The sequence below is a fragment of the Schistocerca cancellata genome, chromosome 11 (genome assembly GCF_023864275.1).
Source record: "Schistocerca cancellata isolate TAMUIC-IGC-003103 chromosome 11, iqSchCanc2.1, whole genome shotgun sequence".
Taxonomy (NCBI): domain Eukaryota; kingdom Metazoa; phylum Arthropoda; class Insecta; order Orthoptera; family Acrididae; genus Schistocerca; species Schistocerca cancellata.
The window spans coordinates 102,071,119-102,097,762 of record NC_064636.1 but is presented as its reverse complement, the minus strand read 5'-3'; the positions used below and the strand labels follow the sequence as shown (position 1 = coordinate 102,097,762).

The 26,644-nt window shown below is 41.0% G+C and overlaps 1 protein-coding gene across 1 annotated transcript in view; it reads right to left on the bottom strand.

Annotated features, from left to right (window-relative positions):
* Positions 1 to 272: 272 nt before the first annotated feature.
* LOC126108271 (serine/threonine-protein phosphatase 6 regulatory ankyrin repeat subunit C-like) overlaps positions 273 to 26,644 on the bottom strand; it is a 66,730-nt gene continuing 40,358 nt past the window's right edge. The window contains exon 4 of the mRNA XM_049913498.1: positions 273 to 660. Coding sequence (XP_049769455.1) covers positions 273 to 660 — 388 coding nt within the window. The remainder of the gene's footprint in view (positions 661 to 26,644) is intronic.

The following is a 26,644-nucleotide window of genomic DNA, read 5'->3' as shown; positions in this document are numbered from 1 at the left end:
GGAGAGAGAAGTGGAGTTTATTAATCATTGAGTGTTTGTCAATTGTTGCCGAGCTTTTGCAGAAATTGCTTGTGAAATGTTTTACATAGTGAATTCTCAAAAGGAAGGTCTGTCACGTTGGTTTACAGATATCTCCTGTTGTTGCAGTAGTTGTGGTGTTACTGGAGTAATTGTGTGGACTGCAAAAGGTAGAAATGAATAGAGAAAGCGATCTTTTTTTTTTTCAATTTTTTATTTTAATATCCTGTACAATGAACTACTACTGGCACGTATTAACGCTCTGTTAGCATCTCGACGAGCTGCTGCCGGTTTTGCTGCCTGGCGATGTCCAGGGCGGTGTTCCCCTTATCAGTCCTCACCCCCCTGTCGGCTCCGGCCTGCAGCAACGCAGCCGCCGCTTCTGTGTGGCCACGGTATGCCGCCAAGTGCAGCGGCGTCCGCCCCACCCGATCCCTGGCGTTGGGGTCGGACGCCGCAGAGAGCAGCAGCCGCACCACAGCCGCGTCGCCTCTCCGTGCAGCCCAGTGCAGGGCGGTCTCCCCGACCCCGCCCCTCGCCCCCACGTCCGCCCCAGCCGCCAGCAACGCCCGCACCTCCTCCACCGCCCCCTCCTTAGCCGCCTCTCTCAGCCTCCTGCCTCGCTCCTCCTCAGAAAGGCTCCTGCACAAAACATCGACACACTTACTCTCCACTATCGAGACACACACACCAAATTAAGAAAACTGTCACAGCCGCAAAACTGCCAACAATTCTGAATACACTTCTTCCGAGCGACAAATCACAAATCTAGAAATCTCGCTTCTGCGATACGCGTTAACCAGCGTATTACAGACAGATCCACAGAACTAGCCCATAATAAAAAAACTTCAGCCATCTGCCATTAAAAATAGGTGCACTCCATCTTTTAACATATTCATTTGGTTTTCCTCGTAATTCACTCCACAGATCCACCTCCTTTCACCTCGGCATGCAGTTGCTACCGAATCCTTCATCTACATTCAAACACACCCCTAAAACTACCTTCTCTGGGTACCTATTCCTTCTGTCACTTAGGAAGAAAACACTAGAAACCATACACATCTGTAAGTACTGAAATACAATTTCCTCACCAGACAGCTAAGTCATTCAGACCAGTGACATGGAAATTTCCTGACGTACCGACAAAAAATATAAAAGTCACTGCTTCGTACACAATAAGTCGGTCGACATCTTTCAAATACAACAAGGGCACCAGGTCGACTCTCCCTGACACACACACACACACACACACACACACACACACACACACACACACACACACCTTCTACACAGTCCTCCTTATCCATTTTCCACTTGTCAATAATTAGTTAAACATTCATATTTCCTTTTGCCTGCTTTATTTGCTGAATTTTTATAGTTTCTTCTTTTAACAGTCGAACTCAGTATCTCTTGCATTAACCAAGGATTTCTATTTGGCCCTGTCTTTTACCTATTTGATCTTTTTCTACCTTCTCTGAAAGCTACCGATTCATCCCCCAAAACTTTATTCTTTGTTTGTCATTCTCCTAGTTTGTTATTGTGTGTACTGTTCAAGTCCATTGCTTCCTTCTCTAACAGTAAGTTTCTCACTTTTTTCGTTGTAACATAACCTGTTGTGTTTGCATCCCAAACATTTCCCCACTTCCTACCTTTCCAAGTCTTGCATCTCATCCTGGCGTTCTATTGTTTTCTGCTTTGTTTCACATTGTCTACGGAGCATACTGATTTTGATATCAGCATGTGCTGCATATATAATACTATTAACCTGGACACTAAGTATACAATTTGACACTATCGATGATGTTTTTAGTGTGCATGTACCACATGTAGGTGTGTGTCATCTTATATTGAGCGTTTTTAAAATTTTCTTTACTTGTAAGTATGTACTTCCTGCGCCAAATTACGCGCTATTACCCGCATGATTTGTATGCACGAAAAGTGAAAAATTTCTGTTTGTTGCCTGCACCTGATGTAATTTCTACACTAATTCTCTGCGTCTTCCATGACTGCCAGTCGAAATGGGTGTGCTTCTGTTGCCTGCCTGAGGTGCAGGAGGGTTTTAAATGTTCAGTGGATTCCTAAGTCGATATCTGCAGCAGATTATCTTGGTCAATCAAACCAGGAAGTACTTGAATCTCTATACAGGAGGGAATCAACATCTACATCTACATGGTTACTCTGCAATTCACACTGAAGTGCCTGGCAGAGGGTTCAATGAACCATTTTCATGCTACTTCTCTACCATTCCACTCTCGAATGGCGCATAGAAAAAAGGAACACCTTAATCTTTCCATTGGAGCTGTGATTTCTCTTATTCTATTATCTTGATCATTTCGCCCTACATAGGTGGATGTCAACAAAATATTTTCCATCAGAAGAGAAAGCTGGAAACTGAAATTTCGTAAACATATCTCCCTACAAAGAAGACCGCCTTTGTTTCAGTGACTGCCACACCAACTCGCGTATCATATCAGTGACACTCTCACCCATATTGCGCGATAACACGAAACGAACTGCCCTTCTTTGCACTTTTTCGCTGTCCTCCGCCAATCGTACCTGGTAAGGATCCCACACCACGCAGCAATATTCCAGCAGAGGACGTACAAGTGTAATGTAGGCACTCTTTGGTAGGTTTCTCGCATCTTCCAAGTTTCTGCCAACAAAGCGCAGTCTTTGTTTCGCCTTTCCCACAATATTATCTCTGTGCTCATTCCAATTTAAGTTGCTCGTAATTGTAATCCCTAGGTATTTAGTCGAATTGACAGCCCTTAGATTTGTGCGATATATCGTATACCCAAAATTACTCTGATTTCTGTTAGTACCCATGTAGATGACCTCGCACTTTTCTTTGTTTGGTGCCAATTGCCACTTCCCGCATCATAAAGAAATTCTCTCTAGATCATTTTGTAATTGGAATTGATCGTCTGATGATTTTACTAAACGGTAAATTACAGCGTCATCTGCAAACAATCTAAGGGGGCAGCTCAGATTATCACCTAGATCATTTATGTAATGAGGAACAGCAGAGGGCCTATGACACTACCTTGCAGAACGCCGTATATGACTTCGAGTATGAACTGTGACGTCTCTGCGAGGAAATCAAGAATCCAGTCACACAACAACGACGATACTTCATACGTATCAAATTTGATTAATACTGGATATATACGTGGACAAGGAAAAAAATTCCCGGATTTTTCCCAGATTTCCCGCTTAAAAATACACTTTCTCCCGCGTGAAAACACATTTTCCGTCTTAAGTGACAGTATATTTTCTCTCGGAAGTGCAAAACTTGTCAATCCTTTGAATGGTTATGGTTTTGGACATGGGCGTAGAATTTCCCGGCACTTTAGAAAACGAAACTCCGGGAAAAAAGACACGTTTTGGAAATATCTTTGATGTGCAGCAACACGTACGTTGCGTATTTCCATATTACGACAGCACACATTGGAATTCCACCAAACACCGCATGTTACTTTCCGAATCACTGAAATCGAGATAGCGATGCGCTTTTGTAAGCCAGTCACAGCTCATGTCACGTGATCTCGCCAGCTCAAGACAGCGAGTATTCAGAGCATAGGATGCGTGATTTAGTCAGCCAATAGCAACATCCCTGTTAAGCAGCGGTAACACACAAGTTAACAGGTTACATTAATATACATAGTGTTGCTACAAGAAAAGAAAAGCTTCCACATATAATATTGGTCACAAAGGTTAATAAGCTGCAAGAGAAGCTAATCTTTCGATAAAATGTTGATTTTTTGCGCGTGTTACACTTTAAGACACATCACACAAATGTGGCAGTAAAATTTTTAATAATGACATAAATGTCTGATCTCCAGGGTTCGAAATTCTTCTACATGGCTTGTTATCAAAGAGTTGATTTTTAAATGGAGTCGAACACCGTGTGATTTAAGAATTCCATGGTACATCCTCGCGCATAGTCCAACTTACGTTAAAGGATATTTACTTTGAAATTAACGCTTTTCAAACCAGCATTCGCAATATTCTTCCACGACCTGCTGGAAACAGGTTCGTTCCAGCAGCTGCCGGAGAGCGCCAGGTAAGAGGCGCCCCGGGCTTGCGCAGCTAACATGACGTAGGAAGCCCGTATGTACGTACATGTAAAACATTAAAAGATCTTGCATTACATTGTAAAAGCAGTAAGATGTCACAGGGTACTCCAAGAGATCGTAATTTCGTGAACCGTACTAAAATGTGCACATTTAAACTGCAACTTAAAGCGCACATTCGTGTGTCCAGATTCAGATGTAAATTTTCTTGGAGAACCAGTACTGCATTATCTCATGTTTGATTCTTTATTATGGCATAATGCCGTACGTGATAGAAGATGAAAAACTTCCACCGGAAACGCAGCGAACACTTGAAACTAGCCAGTACTGTGGAATTAAAAATTTCGTTTAAAATACATTGGATGCCTCTGCGGAAAAGGTTAATAAAAGCCAAATTTCTTTAGCAAACAGACAAAAATAACTTCATTGTTCTGCAAAGCAATTGGTGCTTGACTGTCAGAAAGGTGGAAACAAAATAAAATCTGAAACTAATAACGTATATCAGCCTTTGGTAATTATGTGAATGTATTTTAATTCACTCGATACCTCCCTGCCAAAGATATCCGTTTTGCTTTCATTTGACGCGAGAGTAAACGAAGGAGAAACAGCAAAACCACTGAACGTTAACACGGGCCACGTGGAGACTGCCCACTATAGCTCGGACTTCTCTGCGCATCAGCCTCGCATCTACGATATTTGCGAACTGGGTCAATGCTAAAAAAAAATTCGAATTTTCAAAAGTACCCTATGCGCATCTTGTAAAACACATCATTCTGAAAAATTTGAAACAAAAACATACGTGTTCGAGAAAATATAAGACATGTTATTTGGCCTTAAGTGTGCCAAAGTGCAGTGCCACGCCTCTTCATACAGCCTTCTCCTATCGCACGTCACTGTATTTCACTCTGTGGAATTGAAAAGTGTATATTTTGTACTGGATGCCATCAAACTTTATTCGGAACAGTTGAAGTTGAAATGTCCTGTGGTGCCTGTCCTGCTACCAGTCAGCCAGTTTGACAGCCTGCCCGTCTTTATTTTTTAAAAAACTCACCATTAATAGCGGATGGGATTATTTGTAATCGGGAGAACAAGAACTCTTCAGAAAATTTGGACTCTTTATTGCCTAATAGCTAATAACTTCCTGTTGTGTGTAACAAAATATAGGATACATAAAAACAATATAGACAAGAAAGATAGTACACATTTCAATACTTACCTCCTAGCATTTTTTCTCTCTAATCTTGCTAGAGCTTTAAATGGCGTGCTTTTGCTTTCTGCACAAGAATCTATTACCTCACCAAAGTTGGTCAAACTTTTTGCTGCATGAAAAACCGAAATTTCGTTATCTAATACTGAAAAAGCTGTTAATACAAATAATACCCAAGACTGTTGTGGTTTCTGGATCTGATTACGTTTATTTTGTCGCTGTATGCTAAATAAAACAAAACAGGCCTTTCTAATATTGTAGCAAATTTTGTAAAACACACACACACACACTTACACACACACACACACACACACACACACACACACACACACACTTACACACCAAATTAGCGAGACTGTTTTGGCACAGATAGTAATTTTTAAAATACGATAGGATGTAATTCACTAAGTACATATATCAAATTCCTATTAGGCTTACAACCAACAAAAAGCTTAATGTTAGGAAAAACTTTCACATTTTACTCATACGCACCAGTTTCTCAAGCATGAGATCGGAAAGTAGTATTACTAAATTCTTATATAAATTTGGAATAGTCTCGTCCTTCCATAATTTGTGTGATGTCCCCGTTTATTCTGCTTCCTCGTTCTAACAATCTTGTCATCACCAATTCTGTGGACATTCCTGCCACTGTCAAAATTTGTTCGCCGATCAACTTCAGCAACACTGCCAGAATCACCGGTTTAGTTACCCCGCGATTGTTCTGCCATTAGGCGTTGTTACAAATTCGTAAAAAACGTTTTCTGCGTTACTTCCGAATCAGAACTTAAGCGGCTGCTAGCCGGGGACTGTACAACTGGTCCTTACTAGTGTAGCGATCTGGCCAGAAAGTTACTGTCAAAATTTCATTTTCTTGGATACAACGAGAAGATAATACGTAATCTTACCCACTTGTTATTCCTGCAGTCGTTTATTTCCATTCTGGTAGGCTGAATCTATGGATTTCGCTACGAATTATAAGAAAGCTGAACATTCGAAAACCCAATCAACCACATAATCAGACAGCGACTGGCATTTATCCGTTCGGCTTTACTCCGCTCAGCTAGTACGGCCCCATCCCCTTTTGTCTGCAGAAAGTTTATTTTCTAGATGTGATTAGGATTCTCCTGACAGAGACATCACGTACACTACGCACGCATTCAAATATCAACTTACGATTCATTCAGAAATGAACTTAAAATGTGTTCAGAAACCAACAAGGATGCGTTTCAAAATCATATAAATGATCGATAGATCAACGTGCGCTGGATGCTAGGCGCTTTGTGAAACAAGTTTTTTTCCTTGAGAATATGAATTTGGCGCCCCCTTTTCCCGGTACCATCTAGCTGCTTGCTGCGACTGCTTGCACAGCGGAGAGCCACATTCCTGTAGCCAGAAGCGGGAGAATCTGCTTCTCAAACACGACTCAGCTGCGCATGCGCATGAGCTCGCTCGTAACTGCTAACACGAATGTAATGTAAACAGTTGTGACTTCACGGTCATCGGAAGGAATTTGTTGTTATGAAGTATTGCACAGTCTTCCTAAAGCCTTTGACACGTTTTGCTGTTGGCAGACACTTGCATGAGGACTGTGTCGTCGTCGTATATGGCGCATTTCCTTTGCATTTTAAGTTATTTTGGTTTTTTCTCTAGTTAAGTTTCATTGTTCAGTATTATTCTGCAGTTGCGGGATACAGTAATATCATTTGTTAGAATAACGGTTCTTACCAGTCAAAATTACAAAAATTTAACTGAAAACTAAAACAATGAAAAATTCCCGGAATTCTAAAAAATTCCGGGGTTTTTCCTGGTTTTCCCCCGGATGAAAAAGTTCCCGGGTTTTTCCCGGATCTCCCGGTTGTCCCGGGACGTATACACCCTGTAGAAGATGAAAACGTGCCCTTGAAATGCAGCGAACAGTTGAAAAAAGCCAATAGTGTGGAATTGAACGCTATGTTTCAAACAAACTGGCTGCCTCAGCGGAAAAGATAAATAAAAGCCGAATTACTTCAGCAAAACGACAAAAGTAACTTAATTGTTCTGCAAGTTAATTAATGCTTGACTGTCAGAAAGGTGGAAATTGTATTAAAATCTGGAACTAATGACATATTTTAATCTTCCATAATTGTGTGAATGTATTTTAATTCACTTGATAGCTCCCAGCCACAGAAACCACTCTCTTTCATTTGACATAACAGCAGTGAACAAAGAGGAAACAGCAAAGTCACTAAATGTGAACACAGATCACCCCCCCCCCCCCCCCACTACAAGTCAATTTCGAGGAAATTTAATACGTGTTATTTGGTCTTAAATGTGCCGAAGTGCAGCGGAAATTAAAATGTCCTTTGTTTTTTAAACAAAATAACCTCGCAATTAATACTGGATGGAATTATTTGTAACCGGAAGAAGAACTCTTCAGAAAATTTGGATTCTTTATTGCCTAATAGCTAATGACTTTCTGTTCTGTGTGACATAAAATGAAATACAGGATACATAAAACCAGGTAAGACATGAGACAAGCAAGACAGTACATATTTCTTCAATCCTTGCGTTCTTTTCTCACTAATCTTGCTCTAGCTTTACATGCCGTGCTTTCCTTTCTGCGAAAGAATCTGTTACCTCATCAAAATTCGTCAAATATTTTGCTACATGAAAAATCGAAATGTCGTTGTCTAATACTCAAAAAGCTTCCTATCATTGTCAAAGCTCATTCTCCAGTAAACTCTACTAACTCTGCCAGAATCACCGGTTTAGTAATTATCCAGCGATTATTCTTCGGTTAGGCGTTACTACGTGTTCGTACAACGCGTTTTCCGCGCTTCTCCCAGAATGGAACTTAAGCGGCTGCTAACCAGGAAATGTGCAACTTGCCCTCTCTAGTGTAGCGACCTGGTCAAAAACTTTCTGCCAAACTTTCATTTTCTTTGATACAGCGACAAGATAATACGTTAATATTTCGTATCTGTTATTGCTGTTGGTCGTTCATTTCCACTCTCGTAGTCTGAATCTATCGACGTAGCTATACGCTAATCATCTGCATACCAGTCAGCTCACTGTAGCCCCATCCCCTTTTGTCTGCAGGAAAGTTCATCCACGAAACTACTTCTATTCTTGGCGTGTCTGACAAGGTGGTACAATGCAGCAGTCTCATCTTCAGTGACTGACTCTGCTTTGGATTTCATTTCAAGTCCCTCCAGTTTCTTACGTTTCAGACTTGGTAATTTTGCTCTTATTTGCTTGATGTCTTTTAATCTTGTAGGAATTGCATCTGTCTGATCGTAGAGTTCCCTTAGCACGCTGTAGTAGAATTCTACAGTCTGTTTCCTTTCTCTGGACATATCTATACTGAAAGATATTAAAACTTTCCTTAGCTTTGGTTTCGCTCGTTGGGTCCACCATTCTATCACACTTGGAAAGTTGTTCAGTGAATGGAGACATTTCCCAAGCTCTGGTTAGGGCATCTTCTAAGTCTTCTTCTGATAATAACGAAATATTTAGATTCCACTGGCTTCTTACTCTTCTGGTAGGTTGTGGCGTTAAATTTACGCAGGTCAACAACGCACTGTGATCGGAAAAACTAAAACAGTTTCTGTTTTCAGTACTTTAATCTGCTAAATTTTCCGATATGTAAATTCTGTCAATTCTTCTACATGAATTCGCAACAATACGAGTAAAGTTCACGATTGTTGGTTATTTTATTTCCCACGCATCTTTTAAATCAACAACGAGACGTCTCAAGTCAGTTGCGTAATTGAAGTTGGGGATTTGATCCTTTCGACTCAATACACAATTAAAATTTCCCCCTATTAAGTTGGAGGGGGTTTTTCCTCAGTAAAGAAATTACGCTTTCATTAACCCTTTCAGACCTGGTGGTCACAATTGTGTACATAAAGTTTGTTCACTAATATTTCGCTGACAAGAAATTTCTGGTGCATCAAAACTGACTGTGCACATTTGTGTAGGTTTATTTTAGCCATGCTCCAGCATCTGCTGCTCTCTTGTGAGCAGTCAGAGAACTACATAGTAAAATATACTCTCTGGTGTTGTCTCTCTGTGGGAAGCCATTACTCGTTGACTATTGCTGTAATAGTCACATTGTGGGTTTTGTCAATGAATTTTTTGTGTGGTTTCCTTCTTTAAGAAACATTGGACTTTCTTTCATTGGAATTTTCAGCAATTTCATTCAGTTCATATGTGTGTTATGTATCAGGTAAATTTAATGTACACATTTGTGTACAACAGGTCCTTAATGATGTAAAATAGGAAACATAACCTAAAATTTGTCTCATATATATTTGCATGGTGATGGTAGTTATGTGTGGTATTTTTTTCAGTAATTTCAGTACCAGCAGCAAGGAGGAGAATAACTGACCAGTACACATTATTTTACTTTATATTTCTGCCTTTTGACTTACAAATATGGATAAGGAATATCTTTCTGTGGAGAAAGATTGGGACTTGTTTATGGACATAATTGAAAATGGTGAAGTTTCTGACATTAGTTTGAGTGGAGATGAGGATGACAGTGTACCACTTATTGAAAGGCAAATTCCTCGAATAGTGAAACGTGTTGGAGCAGATAAAGTGGGCGTGAATGATGTGTGTAGAAACACCATATCTGAAGATGAAGATGACGGAGATGTGATGGATGCTGAAACGAACTTTTTATGCAATGAAAACAACCCATAATTGAATAACCTGTGTGATAACATGGTGACACCTAAAGAATCCATAAAATGGAAACGCAAGCCTCTAAGTACCATTGCAGAAACATACAAAGCTCCAAATTTTGAAGAATCTGTCTTGTGTTCTCCAATACAATACTTCAAAAGGTATATACCAGATGATTTGTTCACTAGCATGGCAGCACATACTAATATTTATGCATTACGACAAGGCAAATCCTCATTCAAGCAGATAACTCAAGAACTAGAGGCGCTATTTGGTTTGCATATACAGACTGCCGCTTTGAAATTTCCCACATTACGAATGTATTGGGATACAAGCCTGAAGGTAAATGTGTTTTGGGAAAACATGTCACGAGACAGACTTTTAGAATAACGAACGAATTTACACTTGAACAATCTGGAGAAGCCACATGAAAATAAAGATAAATTTTACACAGTCAGGCCAGTTTACACAGACATTCGAAAACGCTACAGTGAACTTCCTATAGAAGAGAATGTTTGCGTGGACGAAGGAATTATTCCTTTCACTGGGAAGTTTTCAGCAAAGCAGTATGTCAAGGGGAAACCAAGTCCATGGGGAATCAGAGTCTCCATGTTGTGTGGAAAGAGTGGAACAGTGCATCATTTCCTTTTGTATCAAGGTGCTACAACTGAACTAAATACCACATGCTGTAAAAAATTTGGATTAGGTCCTGCTGTTGTTTTAGGATTTTCTGTTCCACTCTCAAAAGGTAAAGGTCATAAATTATACTTTGACAACTCCTTTTCATCTTATCATCTGTTTCAAGTTCTGAAATCTCAAGGCATCGATGCAGCATGTACTGTCTGTCAAAACAGATTTGGAAAGAACTTGCCTTTTTCACATGATAAAACAATAATTAAACAAACCACAGGTTACTGTGAAGAAATCACTAGTGCTGATGACATTACCATGTGTAAGTGGTTAGAAAATAGGCCAGTTGTATTATGTTCAATCTTTGTTGGTAAAGGCTCAGTGGATGAAGTCGAGCGTTGGGACAAAAAGCACCATAAATATGCGAAAGTAGAAGGACCTGAAATAGTGAGAAGATATAATCATGCAATGGGTGGTGTGGATCTATTTAATCAATTGATAACCTACTACAGAGTTTTCATCAGATCTTGAAAATGGCCTTTGCACATGATTTTTCATGCTGTTGACTTTGCCATTGTGAAAAATTGGTTGGAATACAGACGAGATGCACACAACCTGTCTATCCCAAAGAAGAAGCAAATGGAGGTTCTTTCCTTTCGTATCAGGGTAGCAGATGTATTGATACTGTGCCAAAAGAAAGTGACTGGAAAGAAGAGAGGGCGTCCGTATGATGGACTGGCTTCAGACATGAGTCATACCAAGAAAAAAGAGGAGAATTACGACCAGGTACAGAAGGTACAGAGATACAGTTTGATTTCATTGACCATTTGTCTTTACATGATGTAGGAACTCCAAGTCATTGCAAATTTACAAAATGTACAGGGCGTTCAAGAATTCAGTGCAGAAAATGTAAAGTATATTTGTGTCTCCAAAAGGACATTGTTTTTCGCAGTTTCATACTAAACCTTAAAATCAAGTGTTGACCATGGTTGTTTAAACAAGAATGTAATATGGAATTATTTTTATTGTTTCCTCTGTTTTAAAGTGAAATAAAGTGTGGCATAATTGATCCGTACTGTTAACCTCCTTAATGTATGAAGGAGACTCACCGGAATGTAAAATTGATTTCAGACTTTTTTTTACAAGTAAATAAAAAATCAGGTCTGAAAGGGTTAAAGAATGTGGCTCTTGCAGCTTTATTACTGCTGCCAGAAGGAGCATATAAATTGACTATAGTGACTCCTGCTACGTTTACTCCAATACCTCACCCCAATTCTAATTTATCAACGTTATGTACGGGGATGCCCTCTCTAACTAAAATGGCCGTGCAACACTCGTTTCAGTGGAAATACTGTAAAAATCGACGTAATTGGACAAATTTAATTGCGCGAATACCACTTCCTGCAGGAGAGAAATATCCGTCGCTGACCCCACACAGAAACTGTTTCAGAGCAGCTATTTTAACATCCGACTGTATCCTATTAATGTTTAAAGTGGTAATCGTATATGACTAACATAGGGGAGTGACCTTTTTTCCCCGCTAGTCTATCATTTGATGCCACTCCATGCCGGATACTTCCTGAGAATCTGACTGGAGACCACCGTCCCGGTTTGCTTTAGAACCTTTCTTTTTACTTTTCTTGCGATTTGCATTGAGTCTGGCCTTCACCGAATGTCTGCTCCGCCCACCCCCTGAGCAGTTTTCCACTGAGGGCGGTGTCGGTGGATCTGAGGGGCAGTCGTGTGCCACCATCTCGTCTCTTCTGCCAAAGGCGGCGCAGACGCAGTTTGCAAACGTTCTTCCAATGCCCCGTCACTTCTATGATCACTTTCGTTTGCTGTTTGTGTGTTATTGCTGTAAAACTCCGCTTCTTCGTCTTGGGATTTGGGCTGTGACGTCGCCTGTTGTTGACAATCACTCGCTACCTCGTCACGTTTGGTTTCAGTTGCACCTGCGAGTGAATCTGTCTGCATTGGTTGACGTACGTCTACTGCAGCGCGGGGCTGTGGCGTCACCAAGGCGAGCGCATCGCCATCTACTGGCGCGCCCAGCGCTACAGAATGGGGCTGTAGTGTCACTTTGACCTGTTCGGGTGATGGTGGCGGATTCGATTTGTCTACTGATGCACTTGACTCAAGAGTTTGAATCTATGCTGACAACATTGTCTGAAACAGTAGTTCCCAGTACTGTTTTCTGAATGTCACCTACAGCTTTCAGCGACAGGCTGATATCTTCTTCATCTGTGCTACTGCCGCTACAAGTTCGACGTCTCTTGTTAGTGGCTATACTACTTTTTCCAGCCGGATTGTCTACAGTGTCTTTCCTGAGTAAAGGTGGAAATGCTTCAAGAGTATTTTGTGGCCCGTCGTCCACATTTCCCGTAATGCTGGAAACTTCACCACCCGTCATTGATTTTCGGTCACAAGATCAGCCAGTTGTAAATTATTCTGCAATACAAACACTTTTTTTGGACAGTTTTGCCAGAGATGCCCACTTTCATATGTGAGAAGTCAAAGTCTGCCCATTGTATATAACGTGCGCTTTGTAGCCACAAACCAAAATATGAGATGGAATGTTCTGTTTGACATGCATATCGACAGAACAAATCTATGCTGGCTTGACCATCGTTCATTACAAATTTGCCTGATGTCACCATATTTAGATAATACGTCTTTTAAGTAGCAGTTTTCTACCTCAGGGGGCAAATTAAATTCTCTAACTTGTTTATAATCAACATCAGCATTTGAAATGGTAACTCTACTCACCGAATTATCGCGATGACGGAATTCAGCTTTTCCTTCAAATTTCTGCAAAATCCGTTCCAGTACCAACAAGGAACGCAGCTTCACAAAAAAGCAGTATTGCCCCAAGTTATAATAAGCAGTGTGCGTCTGATCCGAAGTAACGCCAATAACGTCAACGATCCAGTCACGAGTTTCCAGTTGACTTGGCTGAACATTACGGGCTGCTTTGTCAAATCCAAATCTTGGGGGTACGCTTTCTGGGAAACATGGTTGCCATGTCAGCAGTTAACAGCTCGCGAAAACAAGGAAACTAAAACGCTGCATCACCAGAATCAATTTTACACAACACTGTAACGCAGAGACTGAACGTAAAGTCGTAAAACCCAAACAGAAGCGCCACAGCGCGCCCGGTCAGAGCGGCCGCAAAAGCCGCTATTCTGGTTCCAGACAAACGAAACTTTTGTGTAATTGCTTGTCGAAAGGCTATGAACGATAATGGACACCGTCCAAAGTACAACTGTCCGTAATACAAATATATTTTTAAATTATTTAGCAGTGCGAACCAAACTGCGATCTCTGTTTACGTTGCTACGCAGAGATACGATCTACGATACAGGGGTTCACTGATGTCGCTTTGAGTACTAAAAACTCAATGGAATTGCCCATTGCTCTGCTTCTTTCGATGCGTTGTATTTACATGTGACTTTTTTTCCTGGAAGGGTAATCGGAAGTTTGCGTCAATGACAGAGTTACCGCCACAATCTTATCTTTACAGATACGCACTAACATTGAATTTACTTACGTTATTACAGTGCCTGTGGTATTCAGAATTACGATGCAAAGTTCTTGTGCACCTCCGAAGGAACGGGCAAAGCGGTGACTGCAGGTACTATGAAATACGAGAAACGCTTCCGCAGTCGCGAATACGGACAACCACCAGATGTACAGTGGAATGACGACAGTGAAAGTTTGTGTCGGACCGGGACTCGAAGCCGTGTTTCCCGCTTATCGCGACCGGTCGCAATATCGTATTTATTCGCAGTCAGGTAAAATGCCTCACCTGTACAGATGTACGAGTACACGCTGTAGCCGCCGTAGTGCCTGTTCCATTGGAGACGCAAGCATATCCAGCGGAACTTCGCACTGTGATTCGGAATAACACGGGCTCTGCAATGTCGTATTCAGTATATTGTACAACAAGTACGTTTAGATGAAACTTACACCAGTTGTCTTAGTAACGTTACTGGAACCTGAATAACCGTTACTAATCTGTACAAATATAAAAATACCAGTTACTGCTATTATATACGCGTGCCCTAATTGCTTTGTACATTAGCATTTCCAACGACAGAGTCCAATGTTATTTATACTAATGGGAAACGTCTAATTTTTCTGGAATGAAAAATTTTGTGAAGATAACATTAACAGCTATAAATTGTTTGCAGGCACGTGTTTGAGATGGACAATGTTATGTAGAAATTGTCCCCACAAATCAAAATCTTTGAGTGCAACTGTGTCAAACAGAAGAAAAAATTAAATTTGGTAATGCAAGCTGCCAGTCCTACCTCGTACATTATGTTCGAACTTCGTCCTACGCAGTGCTGTGAGTATGTGCTAACTTTAGAGTTTTTTAGGTCCTTGCGGGAGAGTTTAAAATTCCAACTTTCCTCGGCGCTAGCGGCAACAATCATTCGCTGAGGTAGCGACAAAGGTCTGTGGGCTGCATTACATGGTGAATTAACGGAAAAGTCAACTCTGCTTCTGCATTACTACCATGTGAATTTGTGATTAATGTCTGAATGTGCTCACAATCAGTAATGTGTCACTATTCAAGTATGGTGCTGGTTTCGTGATTTTGTAGATAGTGTGCTGGCTTTCTAGTGACATGGCGGAATGAAATGAAATTATCATTTGGCATTGTGGGGCGAGAGGCCCCACGCGTGGGAGTTCGGCCGCCGTATTGCAAATCCTTTTCAGTTGACGCCAATGATGATGACATGATGATGGACACACAACATCGTCTCGAGGCAGAGAAAATCCCTGGCCTCGCCGAAAAATCAAACCCGGGACTCCGAGCGCGGGAGCCGAGAACACTACGGCAAGACCACGAGCTGCAGACGCTTGGCGGAATATAGGCGGACGCCCGGGTTGGCGGTCATTCAGTGATAATGCATAACGCACCTAAGAAATGAATAATTTAAGCAGTGCTGGTGGAGCGAGGTTTGCCATCCAACAACATTATAAAGGGCGCGGAAGAATTTGACGAAAAGTGTAGGGTGGATGGACAGCATGAAACATTGGAATTTGAGTATAACAACTGCGGGATCGCAACAGCTTATTTTCAGCGCTACCGGAGCATAATCTAAAACTGTCACGTGGACCTCTTTACTCAAAATGAAAGGTAATTCCCAGAAAATGTATACATAAACACAGTCTTTGGACGAACCAGCTGTCACGATGTGAACAAGATAAACTGAAAGCATCACGTTCACATGTATTGTACTTAGGACTTCTTCAGAAATGAAAACAGTCACACGACCATGTGTCATGTATTAAAAAGATCAAAATGGAAATGAGTGTGCAGACATGTGGATGTGCTGATCATGTGCGCACATGTGCGACAGCAAACGACAGTGACATCTGTTATTAGACATGTGTCCTAAATGAACGGCGGCGGCTCCACTTCCCTATTAATGTGGTACAAGCAAGACCGCAACATACCCAGTCCCGTTTACCCCTGGTGTCCGAAACCTTAACAGAGAAGTACTGAGAAATGGCAGGTACTGTGAAAAAGCAAAGGACTCACCTCAGGGTGAGTGGCGGACTGCAACGCATTCGCGTCGCTCGAGGCGGAGGGCCAATGTGGAGGCTGGCCGGCTGGCCTCGCCTGTTCGTCCTGTCAGTGGGCAGGTGGCCGCTCCTTCAGCAGGGTCCGAGCAGCCACACGGGGGCAAAGGCTTGCTGGTTATTGGGAGCTCCAACGTTAAACGGGTAATGGAGCCCCTTAGGGAAGCAGCGTACAGGGCTGCAAAGAATTCCAACGTGCACTCTGTCTGTTTGCCGGGGAGCCTCATCCGAGATGTGGAGGCGGCCTTGCCTGCGGCTATCGAGCGTACAGGGCGCAGTTGACTGCAAGTAGTTGCTCACATTGGCACCAATGATGCCTGTCGCTAGGGTTCTGAGACGATCCTCAGTTCGTACGGGCGGCTGGCGGATTTGGTGAAGACCGCTGGCCTCGCACGCGGGGTGCAAGCAGAGCTCTCTATTTGCAGCATCGTTCCCAGCATAAATTGGGGTCCATTTGTTTGCAGCCGAGTGGAGGGTCTCAACCAGAGGCTTCGTCGACTCTGTGACAGTCTCGGCTGCAGATTTCAAGACTTCCGCTATTGGGTGGGGAATTTTAAGACGCCCCTAGATGGGTCAGGGGTGCACTACACAAAGGAAGCGGCTACTCGGGTAGCAGAGTACTTGTGGCATGCACATGGGTTTTGTTTAGGCTAGGCAGTAGTGCAAGGTGTTCTGATGAACACTCACCAGTCGACGTGCAGGCAGAGAAATCAGGACGCGCTCTATGTAAAGACACTTCAGCTATCAAGATACTAGCAGTAAGTTTTCACAGTGTTGAGAATAAAGTTCCTGAATTTACTGCCCCCCAGGAAGCGTGTGGCGCGCAAATTATTCTCGGGACTGAGACTTGGCTGAACCCTCAGATAGGAAGTTCTGAAATATTTAGTGAGGGTTGGACCGTGTTTCGGAAAGACAGATTAGACACCATAGGAGGTGGTGTCTTCATTGCAGTTGACAAAAATATTGTGTCTACTGAGGTCGAAGCAGAGTGTGATCGTGAAGTTATCTGGACACGTTTAACAGGGCTAGGAGAAATAAAGTTAATTGTTGGGTGTTATTACCGGACACCAGGTTCCACCGTGACAGTTCTAGACTCATTCAAAGGGAGTCTACATTCTGTATCGCAGAAGTACCCGGATCATGCAATATTAGTCGGAGGCGACTTCAACCTACGTAGTATAGACTGGGATCTCTATGGATTCATTACAGGTGGTACAGACAAGCCGTCGTGTGAATTACTTTTCAACACATTATCCAAAAACTGTCTTGAGCAGCTGAATCGACAGCCAACGCGTAATGGAAATATTTTAGATCTGGTACCCACAAACAGACCAGACCTCGTCGACGGTGTCAGTGTTGAGACAGGGATTAGTGATCACGATGTTCTCATTACGACTATGGTTACGAAAGTTAAAAAGTCGGTCAAGAAGGCTAGCAGAGTATTCTTACAAGAAAGAGCAGATAAGCAGTTGTTAGCATCCCACTTAGTAAATGAACCGACTTCATTGACTTCCAGTATGATAGATGTGGAAGTATTACGGGCAAGTTTTAAACACATTGTAAATCACGCATTGGACAAGTATGTGACGAAAATGTGGGTTACGGACAGAAAAGACCCACCGTGGTTTAACAGCGCAATTTGGAGAATGCTCAGGAAGCAAAGGCATTTACACTCACGGTACAAGAAAGATCGGGAGAATGAGGACAGGCAAAAGTTAGTAGAGATTCATGCTGCTGTAAAAAGAGTGGTGTGCGAAGCATTCAACCACTACCACCGTCATACCTTAGCAAAAGATCTTGCTAAAAACCCAAGGAAATTCTGGTCTTATGTAAAATCGGTAAGTGTGTCGTAGGATTCCATCCAGTTACTCACTGATCAGTCTGGCCTGACAACTGAAGACAGCAAAACAAAAGCTGACATTTTAAAAAATAGCATATGAGATATCTTTCACGCAAGACGATCATACAAACATAGCACCATTTCAGTGTCGTACAGATTCCCATATGGAGGACATAGTGATAAGACATCCCTGGGGTTGCGAAGCAGCTGAATGGGTTGAAAATAAATAAATTGCCAGGTCCTGATGGGATTCCAATTCGGTTCTACAGAGAGTACTCTACGGCATTGGCTCCTTACTTAGCTTGCTTTTATCGCAAATCTCTTGTCCAACAAAGTCCCGGGCGACTGGAAAAAAGCGCAGGTGTCGCCCGTATATAAAAAGGGTAGGACAGATCCTCAAAATTGTAGACCAATATCCGGACCGTCAGTTTATTGCAGGATTCATGAACATATCAGTTCGAATATAATGAAATTCCTTGAGACAGAGAAGTTGCTCTCCATGAATCAGCATGGCTTTAGAAAGCACCGCTCCTGCAAAATGGAACTTGCACTTTTTTCACATGAAATCTTGCGAACCATGGATGAAGGGTATCAGATGGATGCCATATTCCTTGACTTTGGCAAAGCGTTTGTCTCAGTGCCCCACTGCAGACTCCTAACTAAGGTATGTGGATATGGGATTGGTTCCCAAGTTTGTGAGTGGCTTGAAGACTTCTTAAATAATAGAACCCAGTACGTTGCCCTCGATGGTGAGTGTTCATCGGAGGTGAGGTCATCATCTGGAGTGCCCCAGGGAAGTGTGGTAGGTCCGCTGTTGTTTTCTGTCTACATAAATGACCTTTCGGATAGGGTGGATAGCAATGTGCCGCTGTTTGCTGATGATGCTGTGGTGTACGGGAAAGTGTCGTCGTCGATTGACTGTAGGAGGATACAAGAGGACTTGGACAGGATTTGTGACTGGTGTAAAGAATGGCAGCTAACTCGAAATATAGATAAATGTAAATTAATGCAGATGAATAGGAGAAAGAATCCTGTAATGTTTGAATACTCCATTAGTAACATAGCACTTGACACAGTCACGTCGATTAAATATTCGGGCGTAACATTGCAGAGCGATATGAAACGGGACAAACATGTAATGGCAGTAGAGCGGATGGTCATCTTTGGTTGTTTGGTAGAATTTTGGGAAGATGTGGTTCTTCTGTAAAGGAGACCACTTATAGAATGCTGGTGCGACCTATTCTTGAGTACTGCTCGAGCGTTTGGGATCCCTAACAGGTCGGATTGAGGGAGGACATAGAAGCAATTCAGAGGCGGGCTGCTAGATTTGTTACTGGTTGGTTTGATCATCACGCGAGTGTTACGGAAATGCTTCAGGAACTCGGGTGGGAGTCTCTAGAGGAAAGGAGGCGTTCTTTTCGTGAATCGCTACTGAGGAAATTTAGAGAACCAGCATTTGAGGCTGACTACAGTACAATTTTACTGCCGCCAACTTATATTTCGCGGAAAGACCACAAAGGTAAGATAAGAGAGATTAGGGCTCGTACAGAGGCATATAGGCAGTCATTTTTCCCTCGTTCTGTTTGAGAGTGGAACAGGGAGAGAAGATGCTAGTTGTGGTACTAGGTACCCTCCGCCACGCACCGTATTGTGGATTGCGGAGTGTGTATGTAGATGTAGACGTAGATGTAGATCTATGTTCTCAGTTGTTTAAAAATGACTGGGTACTGCAGTTCCGTTTTGTAGCCATTGGTGAAAACTCAGTGTTTGCTGTGCCACCGAATAATAGGCAGCCAACGTAAGTTTTCAATTGAAAGACACTACAATACATATCACAAAGACGAGTGTAGTGTACTCAACAGTGAAGAATGGCAAGCAAAATTAAATGTCCTTAAGAAAATGGATGAGACACATCAACTCAATTTTACAGTACGTCAGAGTAACTGATACTTACGGTATATTGATAATTTTTACTTATGGACCGTCTGACAGCAACTGAATAAAACACAATTTTAGTGCCATACGCGTTTCGCCTTTATTTTCTGCAAGGCATCATCAGTGGCCTGCAATATGTACATATGATTGCTATTTTATTTACATTTTTGTCACTGTGCCTATAGGTTATAAACAGTTCTGGTGGTTGCTATTTCCTATTAAGTAGTAATGTTTTGAACTGTACTTACAGGTTGTGTGGACAATTTCTTACAGACGATACAGCACATAAAATTCAACAAAACATGCAAAAGGAACGATTTAATTCCAAGTTACATTAATGTAAAGGTTAAAAACAGTTCTACAGTGGCACAAAAGTCGAAATCATTTGCAGAACGATATTGGTTACTACATGAAATTAAGATGCTCTATTCGAAAAAACAGCACCTAAACATGATGCTCTATGAGACACATCTAGAATTGGCAAAAAACGTAGGAAACGCTGCAGTTTTCATGGCACTAGTAGAGAAAACTGAACACAACACATTCACAGCAATGAAACATTTACAAAAACAAATATAAACAGAAGATAATGAAACTAACAGTAAAAAAGACGCAAAAATACATTTACATTTTAAATGTGAAACCACATGAACACCAACACACATTCCATCCACGCTTAGTTAACCTAACAGAGACAGATCTACACGAAAATGAAAAAATGCTCTTGGAAAAAGGTTTGAAACACTGCACCAATAGCAAAGTGAACAATCAATACATAGAAAATCTCATAGTAGAAACTGAACACATCCTTACACGTGAAGAACAACAAAATCATTGTGAAATAAACATAGGACTGACAAGAGAACTAGTAAAAGAAGAAATAAAAGGCATAATAAAACAAACACAATAAGAACAACCACACAGAAGCAGCCACTATGAAAAGGTTAAAACAAAAGTTAACAAACAATAACGTATTAATAACAAGAGCAGACAAGGGAAATGTAACAGTACTAATGGATAAAGAGCAATACATCACAAAAACCAAGGAATACATAAACACCAATGCCATACGAAAACTGAAGTCAGATCCAACTACAAGATTCCAGGCAAATGTGAAACGAACACTGAAAAACATTCAACACACACTCACAGACAAACACAAATACTACTTAACACAGAAAAACCCACAAGCACCAACACTCCGCAGTCAACCGAAAGTACATAAAGACGGAATGCCAATGAGAGCTGTTATCAACTTCAAGAAAGCCCCAACACACCACATAGCCAAACACCTCCAAAAGTTAGTTACAAAACACTATAAAGTAGAAAACAACAAAATAGTGATAAACCCAGGAAACCTAATAGAAAACATGCAGAACATACAGGTACCACAAACAGCATCACTGATTTCATTCGATATAGAAAATATGTACACCTCCATCCCTATCACAGAAACAATAGAAATCACAGAACAAAACCTCTCATCCCACAGCAACCTCACCACAGACGCAATAAAAGAAATAACAGATATGCTCAGACTGGCAACTGAACAAAACTACTTTCAGTTTGAGAAAGAATATTATCTACAAACTGATGGACTGCCCATGGGATCCCCAATATCAGGAACACTAGCAAACATTTCCATCAGTCACCTAGAAAATCAGATATTTGAAAAGATAACCACAAATGAAAGTTTCAAAATCATATATTGGTACAGATACGTGGATGACGTTATTTGTCTGGTAGATGAGCCAAGTGAAAAAATAGATGAACTCCATTCAGAAATAAACAAAGCTCATCAGAACATAAAATTCACACTTGAAAAAGAAAAAGAAAATCAAATAAATTTCCTTGACATTACAATTAAAAAAGAAAATGGCAAACATACATTTAACATCTTTAGAAAACCAACAGCCACAGACACAATAATACATTCCACATCCAACCACCCCCACAGCCAGAAACTTTCAGCACTAAGACACATGTTACATAGATTAAACAGAATCCCACTCAGCAAGAGAAACTATGAACAACAAATGAGTACAATCATACAAATAGCTAGGAACAACGGGTATGACACACATGTGGTACACAGCCTCAATCAAAAAATAAAAACACTAATAAAAAACAAACACAACATTTCCAGAATACAAAATAACTTACAAGCTGAAAACTTACAAACACACTCAACAAACACACACAATGACAACACCACACAGAAAAGAACCAGATGGTACACCATGACCTACACACGTAAACTAACACACAGAGTTGCAAACATCCTAAAGAGACAGGGCTTCAAAATAGCGTATAAGCCTTCAATCACGCCTAAACCAGCCAGCTACCAAGAGGGACAAATGCCAACAATCAGGAATTTATAAACTTGAATGTCAAAGTTGTGATCAGTATACACAGGCATGACATGCAGGAATTTTGAAACAAGATACAAAGAACATATCAGATGTTGGAAGTATGAAACAAACCATTCCACATTTGCAGAACATTTAAAACACTACAACCATCATCCTACAAACATGGAACAAGAAATGAAAATAATGAGAATCAGCAACCATGACAAACATCTTATACAAACACAAGAAAACTTCCACATCCAGAAAGCCATAGCAGAAAACAAACATTTGATAAATGAACAAACACACATCAGCACAGGCTCCCTACTACACTTAATAAAGGAAATAACATAAAACACACAGCACGAAACAATAAAATAAAATTAATAACACACACACACACACACACACACACACACACACACACACACACACACAAGACACAAACACATACTCAAACGCACACCCAAATGCGTACACGAACAGACCACAGATACTTCAATAATTACACTCATAAGTTTCGATCTTTGGCAAAAACATTTGACAGTTGGCAACAGAAACCAAAACATTGCATTAAAACAAGAGTTCAGTGCATAGTGCTGTGGAATGTGGAAAAAACCGCAAATTGGCGTTCATAAGAAGAAGAACAACACCAAAAATGTAACAGGAGAGTAATATGTAAGAAATTGTCCACGCAACCTGTAAGTACAGTTCAAAACATTACTACTTAATAGGAAATAGCAACCACCAGAACTGTTTATAACCTATAGGCACAGTGACAAAGATGTAAATAAAATAGCAATCATATGTACATATTCCAGGCCACTGATGATGCCTTGCAGAAAATAAAGGCGAAACGTGTATGGCACTAAAATTGTGTTTTATTCAGTTGCTGTCAGACGGTCCATAAGTAAAAATTATCAATATACTGTAATATTACACGCAACTGAGGAAGACAGGACTACAAAAGTTGAAGATTTCAATATAACTGATACTTCTTAGTTTCTTGTGTTACATTTATGTCTATTTTACTGTATGCTGTACAATGTACTGTTTTCAATTTTCCAGAATGACAACCACACTAAATCTTCACTGCAAGCAAGTTTTAGAATTGCATTAAGAATTGCGCAATCTGGAAACCCTTTTACGAAGGGGAGTTTGTGAAAGGGTGTCTCACTGATGCTGCAGAACATGTGTGTCCCACGAACATTAGCAGGTTTCAAGAAATCAGTCTATCCAAACGAAGTGACAAAGACGTATTAGTGCTATGGCCGGCAATGTGCACAGGCAGCTAATAAATAAGGCAAAAGAATTTGTTGCTTTCTCTGTTGCGCTCAATGAAGCAATAGACCTTACAGATACAGCCCAAGTTGTGATATACATATTACGTGTCGATAACGCACTTTGTGTAACAGAGGACGTTTTGGACTTAGTACCTTTGCAAGGGACTACTACAGGTGCGGACTTACTCAAAGATGGCGAGCAAGTGATTGATGGTGGCGGTATGGATTGGAATCGGTGAGTCTCAGTGACCACAGATGGAGCACCATCAATGCAAGGCCATTGGAGAGGACTCATAGCACGGATGCGGCAAAAGCTAGGGTGCACAAATGAGACGTATGGAATTCACTGCATTCTGCATCGAGAGGCGCTTTGTGCAAAATCAGTAACGTTAGCAAACGTCATGCAAATTGTTGTGCATACTGTAAACTACCTGAAGACACATGGGCATAAGCATCGCCAGTTTCGGCGGTTCTTGGAAGAATTAGGAGCGGAGTACGGCGACATAGCTTACTATACTGAAGTACGCTGGATCAGTTGAGGTAAAATGCTGAAAATATTTTTTGATTTACGTTTGGTCATAGTAACATTCTTACATGAGAAGGGAAAAAGTGAACCTACGTTGGAAGACCCTTGTTGGATATCAGATGTTGCATTTCTTGTGGACATTACGTCTCACATGAACAGCCTAAACATCAGTTTGTAAGGTGAAATTAATTTAATTTCTGACATGTTGGAAAAAGCAAATGCCTTTGAAAGGAAGCTTGCGCTTTGGGAGCGCCAGCTAATGACTGAAAACACTGCACATTTCCTGACTCTTGGACTGGTCCATGAAAGAGCTAGATTTCAAGAATACCTATCAATAATTGTAAAAATTAAGGAACAATTTCGAGCACAATTTGCAGATGATACGAGTTTGTCTCCTGCCATTCGCCTCTTTGCTCGACCGTTCTCGTCGTCAGTTGAAGATGCTCCGAATGTTCTACAGATGGAACTGATCGACCTACAGTGCAATACAAGACTGAAGGACAAGTTCTTTGCAGTGCGAAGTACAGAAGAATTCTACGAAAATTTTTCACAACAAGAATTTCCACACCTGCACAAAGATGCCGCGAGACTTATGTCCATGTTCGGGTTGACATATGTTTGTGAAAGGTTTTTCTGGGTGATGAAAATGAATAAATCAAGGTTTATATCAAGTATAAGTGATGAAAATCTTCACAACTGCTTGCGTTCGTCAATGAGCTGATCTTTTATGCCCGATATTAACTATATCATTTCTCATGACCAGTGATAAATGTGTTTGGATTTATTCCTTTCATAATAAAAAATTATTGTTTACTAACTGTGCATTATTGCATCATTCTGCTCCATGGTACATTATTATCAGGAAAATTGCTCATTAAACCAATTGTTCCAATGTATACTTACATTTACGGTTTTTTTAATGTGTGAAGGGCTACGCTCAGCTGAGGTCGATAAACAATAACCTTCATACAATTCTCGGTTATTATACAGATTTTAGACGGAACTGATAATAGTATTGAAATAACAGGTGATCGAGACATCTGCGGTTATCATTCTGTTCAGAGGTCAGTGAGACAGAAATTATGTGGGTGTAACTGAGGGCACCGAGAATTAGTTATAGGAAACCTTGCATTAGTTTAATGTTACTTGTAATCATGAATAAGGTTCGCTGGAAGTCACTAACTGCTCTCTTTCTTAAATACTAGATCAAAAACGTTACGCGTATTTGCTTGCCGTCAGTCAAGCTGCCTTAATAAAAACCCACGGTTGTTAACTGTATTACTTTTCTTACTGGATTTAACTGGTAACATAAAAGTAGATGTCTCAATGAGTAGATTGTGACAGTATTTTAAATGTTTTAATACGCAAAATACCTTCCCATGATTGGCTTGCAAGCTGTGGAAAGAGCACTAGAATGCGCTGGTACAGAGTACCCCAGCAAGTGGATAAAGCGACATCTATGCATAGAAACGTGCACTACATGAACGCTGGCAGCTGCGGCATGCACGCTGTGACCCGGAAGTTGAACATGTGCAGGAGCACCACACGCGTGCAGAATTTCTGGCCGGCCCTGAGAAAGCGGAATTTATTACTATCTTAGAAAGCAACAGTAGATCATTTTAGGTTAACACGGACTGGCTCGAAATTTTGGATACTGTATTGCAACTCTGGATCATGATCCATTCTTTGTGGAACCGTATTCGGTACCTTTTTCTAAGAAACAGGCCATGCAGAATGAAACAGATAAGATTATGGAATGAGGAGTGATATAACACAGTAACAGCGAATGTATCAGTCCACTTATCATTGTAAACAAGGATGGAGGAGTACATGTGGCCATTGATGCACAAACTCTAAACAAAGTAAAAAGAGAGGTGGACAGGCCTGAAAATCTGGACAATATGTTGCAAAAATTTCATAATGAGGGATTTAACCAGCTTCGACATGACTGCTGGCTATCGGCAAATCCCATTAAGTCTAGAATCGCATGAATCTAAAGCAATCCTGTTTACCGGGAAATGTTATCACTACAAAGTAGTTCCATTTGGACTGAATACCTCTCTGGCAGTGTTTGTTAGAGCTCTGGACTTTGTGTTAGGGGAGGAGTTGAGTTCCAGGTTAACTATTTATGTAGATGGTTTATTTATCTCCAATGAAAACTGGCAAAAAAAAGCTCCAAACTGTTGCTCTTCAAGCAGGAGGCATCACTTTAAAATTATAGAAATGTGAACTTGTAAAATTAGAAATTAAATTCTTGAGCCATATAATTACTAATACCGGCATTAAGAAGGACCTGGAGAAAGGTACGTGCCTTAGAAAAATTTCCCCCACCAAAAAATAGGAAACAGTTGTAAGCATTTTTAGGTTGGTTTGGTGTGGATTTTACAGAAAATTTGTGAAGGGGAATCCCTGCAGCTACGGAAGTAGCCTGGCGGAATGGAAAAGGAGTGGTTAGCGCAAGCTGAAATGTGTCCTTTGCAACAGGTAAGGAATCAGGCCTGACCAGTGCTGTGGTTAACAT